The sequence below is a fragment of the Diadema antillarum genome, unplaced genomic scaffold (genome assembly GCF_040938485.1).
Source record: "Diadema antillarum isolate AM-2024a unplaced genomic scaffold, OU_Dant_1.0 seq00002163_RagTag, whole genome shotgun sequence".
NCBI lineage: Eukaryota > Metazoa > Echinodermata > Echinoidea > Diadematoida > Diadematidae > Diadema > Diadema antillarum.
Genome location: NW_027272802.1, coordinates 104,814 through 117,954, shown reverse-complemented (window position 1 = coordinate 117,954; position 13,141 = coordinate 104,814). Strand labels below are relative to the sequence as shown.

At 38.0% G+C, this 13,141-nt stretch overlaps 1 protein-coding gene across 11 annotated transcripts in view; it reads left to right on the top strand.

The window, feature by feature from the left end:
- The first annotated feature begins 555 nt into the window (after positions 1-555).
- LOC139714112 (segment polarity protein dishevelled homolog DVL-3-like) overlaps positions 556-13,141 on the top strand; it is a 110,645-nt gene continuing 98,059 nt past the window's right edge. For all 11 annotated transcript variants that reach the window (XM_071625829.1, XM_071625835.1, XM_071625833.1 and 8 more), the window contains exons 1-2: positions 556-903; positions 5,891-5,960. In XM_071625829.1, coding sequence (XP_071481930.1) covers positions 740-903; positions 5,891-5,960 — 234 coding nt within the window. In that variant the 5' untranslated portion in view covers positions 556-739. The remainder of the gene's footprint in view (positions 904-5,890; positions 5,961-13,141) is intronic.

Sequence of the window (13,141 nt, the reverse complement as noted above, 5' to 3'; positions counted from 1 at the left end):
CTCGGTTCTATTTTTCATAGAACAACAATTGGAACGCACTGTCAAGCACATTGATTCAAAATTCTGATACATTCAGAGATACGCTTTGACAGCACTTATCAAAAAAAAAAATAAAAATGCTGGGGGCTGCCACATCCCTGGCAGGTCCTGTGCATGATACGAACAGGGAGGTGGAAGAGTCTCTTCCACCTCCCTGATACGAGCCTTGGAAACGCAGTGGCGTATGGTTCTCTATTTTTCAAGTAGCTGAATGTCTGTCACTATTATCCTCGAGATCGAGAAAGCTATAATTACTTAGGTGCCTACTTATATCGTATTTCTTCTGTACTGATTGCTTGTTCAAATGACAAGCTGCAAATTGCAAGATTTACAAGCAATTGGACGAGGTCGAACTGCTTATTGGCCGAGCTATTGTATGCCGAGTTTTACATGGCGCCTGCAAACACTTGGCAGACCAACTGCGGTGCTCCTGTAATGCATCACACGCACAGTGAGTGCTTTCTACGTTTCTACATGCATGACAGTGAACCTATGCACACAAGATTGCAGCGTTTCGTATGCGGGGTTATTCTCCACGGTTTGCTGTGTGTGTGTAGTGGAACGGTATACGACAACTGCGGGTTGTTCATGGACTGTGCCTTGCTCGAAGTCGATCGCCGGCCAAACATTGTGGAAATATCTGGAAAAGAAGCAGTATTTTGTTGATTGATATTGATCTGATTCCTATGAGGTCCCTCCGATGATGGAGGAGACGAAGATTATATATCATATAGACGATGAAGACACTCCATATCTTGTGAAATTGCCGATACCTGCCGCGGATGTTACACTCGGAGATTTCAAGAATGTTCTCAATCGGCCGAACTACAAATTCTTCTTCAAATCTATGGACGATGACTTCGGGTGAGTTATATTTGAGTCAGAACGGCTCCGCAACTCGCCAGACGTGTCCTGGAATGTGCAGAGGAATATTGTCACGATGCTGTGGCTAGATATGGTGTCAAAGATTATAGCAGAGAGGGAATTGTCAGCAGTGAAAAAAACAGAACGAAATCTGAAGTTAGGTGTTGTAGTGGGAGACCAATTTCTACGCAGGAGTCCGGTCCCGCACCGATATGGTGATACGCTGCTGCTGGCTGCTGTCTAACGTTAGGCCCTTGCTGCTGCCTGCAGGCTGCGGAGCTGCCGTGACCTCATTTCACATGTTTAGTTGCAATGAATTATTATATCGCGTCTAACGTCTGCTCCACACTTTTTTCCTTTTGTATGTTTAGTAAAGACCACGTAAAACACTGGGAATATATGAAGGGTGAATAGACTATCTGTGTACTCGCAAGTCAAATCACGAATGCCGCCTGCAGCCTGCCCTGGGTGTGTGTATTCAAGAGGCAAATCAATACACTTGATTCTGAATTTGCAGTTTGCATTCGATTTACACAGAAATTACAGTATACGACTCATGACTACCTACATCTAGTTAAAGTAAAGAAAACTTTAGAGGGCTCTTTAGATGGTTAATGTTAAAATGTGTGTTAAGGTGAGAAGGAGGTCATTTTTGGTCATTTGAGTATAAAGTTTACAGTGTACAAACACTTTGACCAGTCTACAGTCAGTAGAGTAAAAAACAGCTACAAAATGTACATGAAAAGAGTTCCTTTTTGACAAGCCACCGCAACTGATTTATTATACCAAGTTATACACTGCCCTACCCTTGGCCTTGTGAGCTTACGCATGGATGCACACACACACATTTGCTAAGAGGTAGTCTTGTGGAGTAGTACCCCGTTAAAGAGTCCCGCAAACCATGGCATAACCTCTGAGAGATGTTGCGTGTTCACCCCAGATGATATAGGGTCTCTAAATTGTCACGTTACAAAGCGTCTGGGTGACCCTGAGCTAAAGATCACACCCAGTGCAAGTCTAGCACAACCTCCGAGAGTTGTACTTTGTGGGGATTCTAAACGGGCTCTGAGGTGAACGCGGCACAAACTTCCGGTGACCTGCTCTGTTTGTGGTGGAGGGCACATACACATATGTGCGCACAAGAAACTGCTGCCTTGAGAGAGGAGAAATGTCTGCCCATCGCCGGTTTCCACGGAAACGTATGCCGACATCACGATAGACAACTAGGGAACTCTTAAAGGGGGTCTGTCCCAAAGGAGCTCTTGCCCAGCTACAGATGCATTTTGAAATTTACTGATTCTAAACTCCAAACTACAATATTTTGCAGTGGTTGGGAAGACTTTCTTTTGGGACAGCCTTAAAGGGATGGTACCTATAGTTTTGGTTGAGATGGGGGATTCAGATTTTAACTTTTTATGAGATCATGAACCACCACTTCTGAAATATTAAAGAGCATATTATCTAAGAGGAATTCAAAGTTAATTTGATGAAAGTTGGTTTTGAAATGGTTGAGGTATCCATGGTAAAACAAAGAAAAACAAAGTGGTCCTAATAAAGGTGGGTCCCCCCCCCCCTCCCCCTTTCTCAGGACCTCTTTGTTTATGGATATCTCAGCCATGTTCTACATCTTTTGGGGGCCACTAAAATGTCAGATTTAAAGATTTTAGTGGCCCGAAGGGACCAGCTGACACAAAAAAGTTTGTGTCAAGCCTTCTATTAACTCTGTAGAGTGTGTGCATGTGAGTACATCGTAAACAGATGTCTAGTTGTGCATCTAGTTGTCAAGAGACCTTGGACGTAAGTGTAAACAGCAAAAGCACTCAATACACGTATCAAACTGACACAGGCAATTCCAAAGGATGTACATGTACAATGTACCTGGTATGTATTTGGCTAGTGTAAAGTGTATACCTGCTTGGCTCACCAATACCATGGTACTTGAAAGATTACAAAATTTATAGAAAATTGGTTAGAAGAATTGAAGGAGTGCTACAATGTAGTAAAGGTCATTCATCACCTTTATAGTAAACTGTACAATTTTGTACTTAATATCTCATAGCTATGAAAGAAGAAAACGGTAGATTTCATCATAATAACATGATCATGTGAGTGTCATAAACGTGGAAATATTTACTGTAAAAGTGGAAATTTTTGTGGTGTTGAAATTTCCGCGCATTTCGCGCAACCAGAAACTAGCGCGAAAATAAAAGCCCGCGAATATTTTTGTGGCCATAGGTTCCTGTGCGTGATGTCTTGATTCCGCGGAATTAAAAAACATGCTAAACTCTTCTGACCCGGCCAAGCGCGAAAAATTAGTTGCGCGAAAATATCCACTTTTACAGTATATTGCCAGGAGGTCTGAAAATGGCTGATTATAAATGCTGTCAAGTTGTCCTAACATTGATTCTTGCAGGCATTTGTTTAGTCTTCCCCATCAAACCATTTTTAAGAGCCATTCCTGAGCTGTGTTTAGATATTCATTGATGTAGACTGTGATCTATTTCTTTCTTTCTTTTTGTCAGATTGCATGCCAAAACATATTTTTTGCTTGCCCATGGCATCAGGCTTCCCCCCCCCCCCTGAAATGCACACTATGCTGTTATTGTGTTATTATTTATTACCTGCATTTATTGCAGATGTTCAGACATTGATATTTTATAGTTTTGTTTGTAAACCTACATGTACAATGCACAATGTGTAAGGGTGGTCTATCAAATTGTGCAGCATGACAACACTCTTTATAACTGTTTCTCGACCTCATTGCCCAGTAGGCCAGCCAGATTGTAAATTCATCCCCTTTCATTTTGTAATTTATGGTCCGTAATGATTGTTTCTTATCTTTCATTTATCCCTCCCTGTGCCTCCTTCCATGAAATATAAGGATTTACAGATATCATAAGATGAAGCAGTACATCTGTATTTTTATACAAACCTGCTTATAATTTGTATGAATGTTGTTAAATTTGTGCGCTAGTACAGTTGTAAATCAATTCAGCATACTTTTGTGTACTGAGCAAACACAATAAGACAATTATGGGGGTATGTCCAAATGTTTGTGGGGGAATTTATATCATGTTTGGTTACAAAGTATCTGCTTCATGATGCTGCAGGTACAAGTATATGTGCAAAGGTACACATGTACACTGTACAATTGCGTCTACAGTTTAGTTCATACTGAATGCACTTCCTGGCAATGCAATGCTAAAATTTGTTCAATCTGTAGTTTGCAGTTAGCTGAGAGTGTACATTGTAGAGGCAACTGGCACATGACCTGAAAGCATTCTTCATTTCTGTACGTACATTGTATCTACATGTACAAGTGGTACATGTATGCCGTACAACTTTCCTTGATGTTAATATTTCACGATTTTTTGTAAGTGGATTGATAGTGGCAAAACTGATGCCTCTTGTATCAGTGCTATTGCTTGACCTCATGGAGACGACTATTTTACTTCTCAGTCCATCGCTGTATGCCTACATTGTACATGTACCCTCTCATGACTGTAATGAGATGTGATGAACATAAAACCGTTGGCATTGTCAGTTGCAGTGATAGAGCCGAGCTGCTGACAATACAATTGTATGTAATGCATATATTGCATGCACTGACATGTGATGAGCTATTGTACAGTGTAAACTCACTCAGTGTGTCTTAGCTGCTGGTCAATACGTTTGAACCAGCTCCATATTCCCAAAGACCATCCGGAACTGTTAGCCTTGACATCCAGCCTTGAACATGAAGATGAGTCACAGCCGTAGATGAATGAATTCCCCGTACCAGCGTGCGAAAGAATTATTCCAGGCCCATGCCCCCGCATGCAGGCGTGCAGATCTGCCCCTGCCTAAGGTTCACACTGTACTCTAGTTTGCGTGTGATCATGCTCTTCATCAATAAGTGCAAGTCTATTGTGGCGGAGTTGGATGGAATTTGGGGGGTGTGGAAGCAGAAGATGCTGTCCTCAAAGATGATGCAAGTTGCCATGGAAGTTCATTCCTCCCTTTTCTCTACTACGATAAGGAAGGGAACTGAAGTTTCTCCTATCGCGAGTCTCAGATGAATTGACTGATTGCATGACTGAATAGTCATGGCTTGGCTGGGAAGATACCAAATAGTAGACCACAAATTTCTCTTGGGGATAGGAGGAGAGGGGATAAATAAATGGGTGGGAAAGTAGTATATTCTGTTGTTTTCTCAAATGTTGTAGTGCCCAGGGGATGAAGGAATGTAGTATGAAGTACAGAACTATCTTTAATAACAATGGAATTACTGATTTCTAAAACAAACAAAACAATAAAAAGAAAGGAGAAAATGACAACTAATGTAATATATGTGAGGCCATTCTTACTGTATTCAAAATTTATATGGTAGAAAATTAGTATCCTCTTGAAGAAGCATGTGCCAGTATACACACAAGCACACACAAATGCATTCATAGGCTCAAATATTTATAAAGGGTTCACAACAGTTGATTGCCATTGTTTCATGAACACTCCGGAATATACAACACCATGAGATGATGACCATGTGATGCCTATTAAATGTTTCTACTGGTTGCTCCAAAATAGACTTAAAATACATATTTGCAATGTGAATATATCCATTCTACACTACTGCTGAAGATGCCCCACCTCCCCATTCTGAAAAGTTAAGCTGTAAAATTTTCCCGTGTTTGATGTACACGTAGAACAATTGATGTACAATGTACATTAATGTATCAGTATACATTCAGTGCATTCAGTTTGATAGGCAAGTTCAAAGAGCTCTCAATTTTCTTTTATAAATAATGATTTCAAAGTATTGTGTCAAATTAATCGGCCAGGAGAAAGGCGATTATGTGGTCTGTGATGCTGGCAACCTACTGTATCAAATTTCTATTTAATGTTTCTGCATTGTTTATTATGATTAATATTCAGTGTTGATTGTGTTAAATCATGATAGTGGACGTTTAATGTTTATTCTTGTTTGTTTGTTGTTTGTTTTTTGCAGGGTCGTGAAGGAAGAAATAGTGGACGATGATGCCAAATTACCTTGTTTCAATGGCCGTGTGGTTTCATGGGTAAGTTTCAATTCACTGATCATTTTAAAGCATACATTATAGATTTCATTGACTAGTTTACTAGGGATCATGGGTACCAGTATGTTATAAAATGTGACATCTGTCAATAATTTGTTGTAATAGATTGAGAAATTGCATGTAATTGCAGTTGACAGCAGTTTCAAAATCTCATCTATTGTTGTGTCATGAAATTGCCTCTTCTGTATATACACATGTATACAGTCTTTTGAAATCAGATGGAATGCAAAAAGAAGTCAACAACAACCAAATATGTACATTTGTAAAGAAGGAAAGTGGGATATGTTCTATAACGTGTGTAATAATGTATTTGTCTGAATCAAAACTATATATAAATGTATGTTTCAAACAACATGGAATCATGAATAGATTTCTAAAAGACATTTATAATGGTGAATACCTTTTTGTGGTCCTGTATATTACATTTGTAGGACAATTCTACATGAAATTGATTATGAAGAATCCATCTGATGTAGTGGAGGTACCTGGTACATTGAAAAACTTTGAGAGTGTTGTTTTTATGATAGATCTACATAAAGTGTATTTGAAATTTTGTTGCCACTGGAGTCTCAAGTGTGCATCACTGAGCAGTGATGGAATTTGATATCCAGATGTTTGCAGCCAAAATGTCATCTGCAAAATTAAGCAGTCACTTTCAAAGCCATTTCTGAGCTCTTCCCCCATTTGGAAGCCCCGTAATTCGAGGGGGGAACGTTTGGGCTTTTGTACTTCCCGCAATTGATTTTCCATCAGCGCTAATGAAAGTCATCAGGCTGGGATATTGATGCAAGTGTGAGGAGTTCAGGTGCAGTAACTACAGCGCAAGGTGTCATCAAATGAGTCATGCATTGGATCCTTTTGCGTTTTTTTTCCGCCTGTCTCTCTCTCTCTCTCTCTTTGGAGGGATACTGTATTTTGTTCTTTGCTGTCACCCACATTCTTTTCGTCGAGTAAAAAATTGTAGGAGTCTGCTGGAGAGCAAGCGTGGTCTCCAAGATTCGTCACGTCAGCCAAGCCTGTGGGCATTTCTAGCTGATTGCAGTTCTGTATTCTTACATTTCTGTATAGCAGAAGTGGCACACACGTTTGTAATCGAAGCATCCAACTGTACCACAGGACTGTGGCATGCATCTACCGATCATCGTAGATAGAGTAAAAAAACTTCTTTATTGTAATTCATTAGCTCCGTCAATAACCCATTCCATTCTCAATATTTCTGAGTATGCATGATCTAAAAATGAGGTGATTGCAATGTTTTTCAGATCAATGCATTGTTAACTAATGTGTCAATATATTAATAGTACCTTTATTTGAAGCTCTCCCCCCGATCAGTTTAGAATTTTTCCTCTTACCTCTAGTTCTTACCTCCTTGGGTAATGACAGAAAATATACTAAATATGACATTAAAAAGATATAGTTGGGCATAGGAAGGGATAGTACATTGTATCTGAAGAAATGAGAGATGAATGCTACAAATTGTAAATGTGATGCAAGCTTTCAAGAAGAGGAGTGCATGGCTGATAGGTTGAGAGAATACTGTGGTTCAAAGGAGCAGAGAGATATGGATAGACTGCACACTGATTATCATGCAGTGATGCTTTGGAGGGGTCAAGTGTATCACCAACTTATGGAGATAGCGCGAGATTTCGCAATGTATCTCTTCCGATGTTAAACTATTGCCAGCATTCACTGAGCTCTATGTATGTACATGTACCGTCGTACAGTATGTACAGTGTACATTGTATGTATGTATGTGTGTACATGTATACACAACAGTACGTATGTATGTATGTATGTATGTGGGCATTTCCGTGAGTTGTGCGACATGACCACCAAAATTTTACCCGCATATTTCAGGACAACTGATAATCTTACTTTGTTAGCCATAGTTTGAAGTGTGTGAAACCAACTTTACCTTTAGGAAAAGTTCCCTTTTGTGCATTTTTATACCTTTTGAAACCAGAAAGCATTTTTTGACCTAAAAATTCCTAAGAATGCATTTCTGTTGCTCTTTGTGATAATTTTTTATATTTGAGGCTCAAATCAAACTTTGTTTGGTTTTACAAATCAAAAATATGTTGATCTAGCAGTAAATAGAGTGGAGACCTCGATATAAGATATGTACTTCGGACAGCAGCGTGCTCTTACATAGCTCGAGAAGCTGCTGTAACGTGAGTTACCGAAACATGAACTTTTTAACCTAGCAATTTTACTATGCCCAACTGAGACATGGTATTTTGGATTATCAAATAACTATGCAGCACACATCCAAGAAATATGATGGGACTTATAGTCTTTGCTTCAAATTCTCATAACAGAGGTCTTAAAATTGTAACGTGAGTTACCATGTAACGTGAGTTACCACAATGTAACGTGAGTTACCAACATGATTTTTCTTTAATACCAAGAAATGATATGAAGGTTGTGATTGTAAGTAACCAATGAGTACATGATTACTGAACTCTTGTATGAAGATTCTATTTCCAGTAGATTTTTATTCTCTTGGTCTCTCTCTATCACCAAACCAACTGGTCTACATGTACAATGTATCAATTACACATGTTCATCACATGTTAACTTCTGAAAGAAACTGTTCCACATTTACTATTTAATATTACAGTGCATGTATACTGATCTGTTACAAAAGTTGTTAAAAGACATTTCTTCTAAAGCTGCATGGACCTTGTTCCAGCAAATTTTCAAAATTTTGTGATAACTATTAATAGCCTCCTGATTGGGATAATCACTGCATGATTACTCTTGAAAAGTTCTTGTTTTTGTAATTCAAGTGATTACTATTTGACATTTCATAGTTTATACCTACCTGTATAGACCAAAGCCATTGTTTATGAGGCTGAAACATTTACACTGTACATGAATGAACAGAATTTTAAGATTGGAGCTCGCTTCCTGCTGTTTTTTCTGAGATTTTTGAGAACTGAACATTGTGAATTTGACACGCTTATGTGTTTTATACTATTCTACTCTGAGGTTTTAGCTATATTGTTGCAAAATCCTACAATGAAACTTTTCCATGTTTACTATAATTTACTTTACATGCTGATCTATTACCAAAAACTTGTTGAATGTGAACCTCATTATCAGACATTTTCTTTAAGAGCTGGACAGTCATGTACCTTAAAGCAAACTATCAACATTTTGTGATATTAATAGTTAGCCTCCTGATCACAAAATATTAACTATTCATGTTTTTCATTGGGATTTACTGCTTCAGTCTGCTTGATTACTCTAGAAAAAAGTGGTATACTTTTTACATGTATGTACAATTTAAATTATGGCTACTTGACATTTCATAGACCACAGCCATTGTTTTTTAAGGCTTAAACATTTATGAACATGTTTTATTAAACTGATCAATACTGGTAGCAGATAACTAAAATTTATCTGCAGTTTCTGTAATTCAAGTCTAATTTCTGTACCAGTTTAGTATAAGAATTTGTAAACAAATCAAACATACAAACGATTGATTATCGAGTAATTCAAACAATTATCAAATAATTGGAATATAAAATATAATATATATTGTTTAAAAGTTAAAAGATTTATTGAAATATTCATTTCTGAACCTTTAAACTCTCCACAGACTACATGTACAGGTCTCTAGTCTCGTGACTCAGTGTATTAAATGGAATAGTTTATGGATGACTTGTTTTATCTAGATAGCCTGAAATCCATTTAAATCTAGTAAAATAAAAAAACAATCAAATCAAATTCTCAATTAAATCCTCAATTTCTGATGCATTTGTTAACTGGAAAAGAGTGTAATTTAATGAAATAGACTCTGTTTCATATCATTTTGTTGAATACAATTTTTGTCTCAGTACAAATGAAAGCTTGGAAAATGACTCAATTAAAAATGAAATTTATCTTCAAGTTGGTATTCTAAATGTAAAGTTTCCTGCCTTTTGGTAATCTCATGGATAGAATGGGATTAATTACTGTCAGATCAATGTTCAAATCAATTTAGATTCTTTATTCATGGAGTTTGTTTGTGAAAAAAAGTTGTCTTGGTAAGTTTTCTTTGGATTATTAAGACAAAAAATCGTCTTGTGATCATGTGGACAAACTGTAACGTGAGTTACCGTAACGTGAGTTACCGCTTCACATGACGATACCTGGAGAATGTAAGACAATTTGAATTTTTACCATACTCTGTGATGTATGTTGTTAGTCCATGACTTTGACACAATAGACTTTAAAGTCTCTCTGTTTCTTGTTTGAGGAAACTTTTGAATATAAGACATACCAAATTTTTACATGTCCAAATTATGTAACGTGAGTTACCGACATTTGTAGTGTTTTTTCTCATACATTGTAGTTCTCATAAGAGTCTGTGGATGTAATGTTGCTGTGAGGTAGGATGGAGGTGCATGATACTCATTCACATATAGTAACTCATATCACTAATTAGGTTTTAAGGATATTGATCTCAACGACCTAATTTTGAGTTCAAAATGTAACGTGAGTTACCGTGGAAATGCCCATGTACAGTGTATGTATGTACAGTCGTACAGTATGTACAGTCGTACAGTATGTACAGCAGCTGCTTAATATTCAGCCCCACTATGCAGCATACACTTTGCACAAGATCCTCGAGTGTGGTCTCCCAAGTGAGAGTGATATTATATCACCACCGGTTCTTCATTCTGTCCGTCCCTGTGACAAGTGTCTTGATTTCTCCGCTGGTAATTATTTTGTCCCGCAGGTGTGATGGCGGTGCAGTCTTTGCGTCGCCAAATAAGGGTAAAGTGTGAGACACAACAGCCCTTTACTCCGCCGCGCCATCAAAGAGAATGGCTGCTGGTGTTTTTGGAGTGGCGAAAATGCTTGGCGGCCGAGCGGTGTAGACGTGCCCCCAGGCGTGGCTAAGTCCCAATTGTGTCTTAATTGCAGACCGAATGTCACAAGGAAAGAGAAAACACTTGTAGTTCAGTGTATAGGTGGTCAGGTATGCAGAATTTGCATCTGTTTATCATTGGCATATAGATGTTTTTTTCTTGGATAACAGCATTTTAAATGAAGATTCTGTTGAAGGCAGGTGGGGGTGGGGGATCTCAGAGAGCATTCATTTTTTTCAGGATGATTGCTCTCTCTCTCAAATTTACCTTGATTGTCAGACAAATCAGTTGTGTCTGATTCTGCTAGAAATAGCTTGCATGCGATGGAAAATGAAATTATGATTTGAATCTGATTACACAAAATACAAGTGTATGTCTGTTTATCTTGGATTATTTAAATGGCCATAGTGGAGTAACACACACATACACACACACACACACACACACACACGCTCAAAATACATTCTTGCAGGGAGCCTGTACATACATGTTGTTAGAAAACTCAAGAAAGTAAGTCTTACATGAATATTATACACCAGATAATGTAAAATTTAATGTGGCAATGTTTGCATCATAGATCTCATTCGAGTATATTTGCCTTTCTCCCCATTGTCTGATGTGTATGGTGCACTGCTTGTATGCATATGTTCAACTTGTATGATACCATAGCATACTTGCCAACTAGTAAGATTTTATCAGATTCAGTAAGATTTTTTACGTTAAAAATAGCAAAATCAGATTTTCTGTCAGAGAAATCAGATTTTAAAAAAATATTTAGATATACCTTTCATGTGTATTTTCTGAAGATTTGACCAAAAGTAAGATTTTTAACTTCAGCTTGCATATACAATGTAAAATAAGATTTTTGCAATCCACGAGTAAGATATTTTATCTTGAAATGTTGGCAAGTATGCCATAGTATCATAATATCTGCATCAGTCATCCCCTTTTTATTTTTTACTTATTTACATTTTTTCCATGGCGTTGGTCTTGATGAATTTTGTATCTTTATTAAAGTTTATGGTGTGCCATGTTCCTCTTGTATGTATACAATAGAGGTCTGAATAGTCTTATGGAACTTAGAATTTTGTTATCCCTTTTGCAAATGATTTTTTTTTTTGATGTACAGTATATGAGATGGAAGTTTTGTAAAATGCACAGAGAATCTTGTAGACCATTTTTCGCTATATGCAAATTATTGTTATTGTTTAAAGTGTAACATGTACAGCAAAGTTGAAGACAGTGTCAGTTGATATCTGCAATGTATGGCTTCATCATAGTCATAGCTCTTAAAGGGATGACCAGTAGTATTGGTGGAGATGAGAATTTATCTTTTACCTTTTTGCGAGATACCAAGAAACCACTTATGAAGTAATACAGAGCATACCATTGTGAGAGGAATTCAAAGTTTATTAGATGCAAATCGGATTTGGAATGGCTGAGACACCCAAAAATAAAGTAAAACAAAGCGATCGTAATAAAAGGTGGGACCCACCTTTTATTAGGATTGTACTGTTTTGGATATATCTCAGCTATTTCAAAACCAATTTTCATCAAATAAATGTTGAATCCCTCTTGGAATTGCATGCTCTTTCATACTTATTGAGGAGTTTCTTATTATCTCACCAAAAAAATATTAGAAACCTTAAGTTAGGTCTTAACCAGGGGGGGGGGGGGGGGGGGTGTTTCATCAACGTTTGTCAGCGCTAAAAGTTGTCATCGCTGACAATCACCATAGTAACAGTCAGTGACCAGAGCATCTCATCCAATCAAAACCACGGATTTTAGCTGAAATTGTCAGCGCTAACAAACGTTGATGAAACACCCCCAGAACGATCCCTTGGACAATGTTATCAACAAGTCTGATTCATACAGATTTCTCTTCTCTGCTGCTTTGATAAGAGTTCATTCTAAACAACTTGTTTCATAGATGAAATTCTCCCATTTGTTCGATTACTTACTGAATCTAGATGGTCTGTGTTCAAAGTGTTAGGGGGTTATACACATTGGTTAACTGTCAACGTTGAGGCAGAAGGGTACAGCAAGTGTTTCAATGGCTGGCCCTCTGCTAGAGGATTGTTCAGCCCCCACTAATGGTCAACAGACAGGGACAATGCTGGACCTCAAAAGAGGGGGTACTTGGTGTGAAGGATTAGGCCAACCTGTAATTAGAGCCCCTCAAAGCTTAACAAAGGGCGAGGGAGGGGAGAAGATGAAAGGCATTAGCTCCTTGGGTGTATGGGCTCCTTTGAATCTAGGACTGGCTTAGAGTGTGTAATGGGTGCTGCATAATCAGCAGGAAGC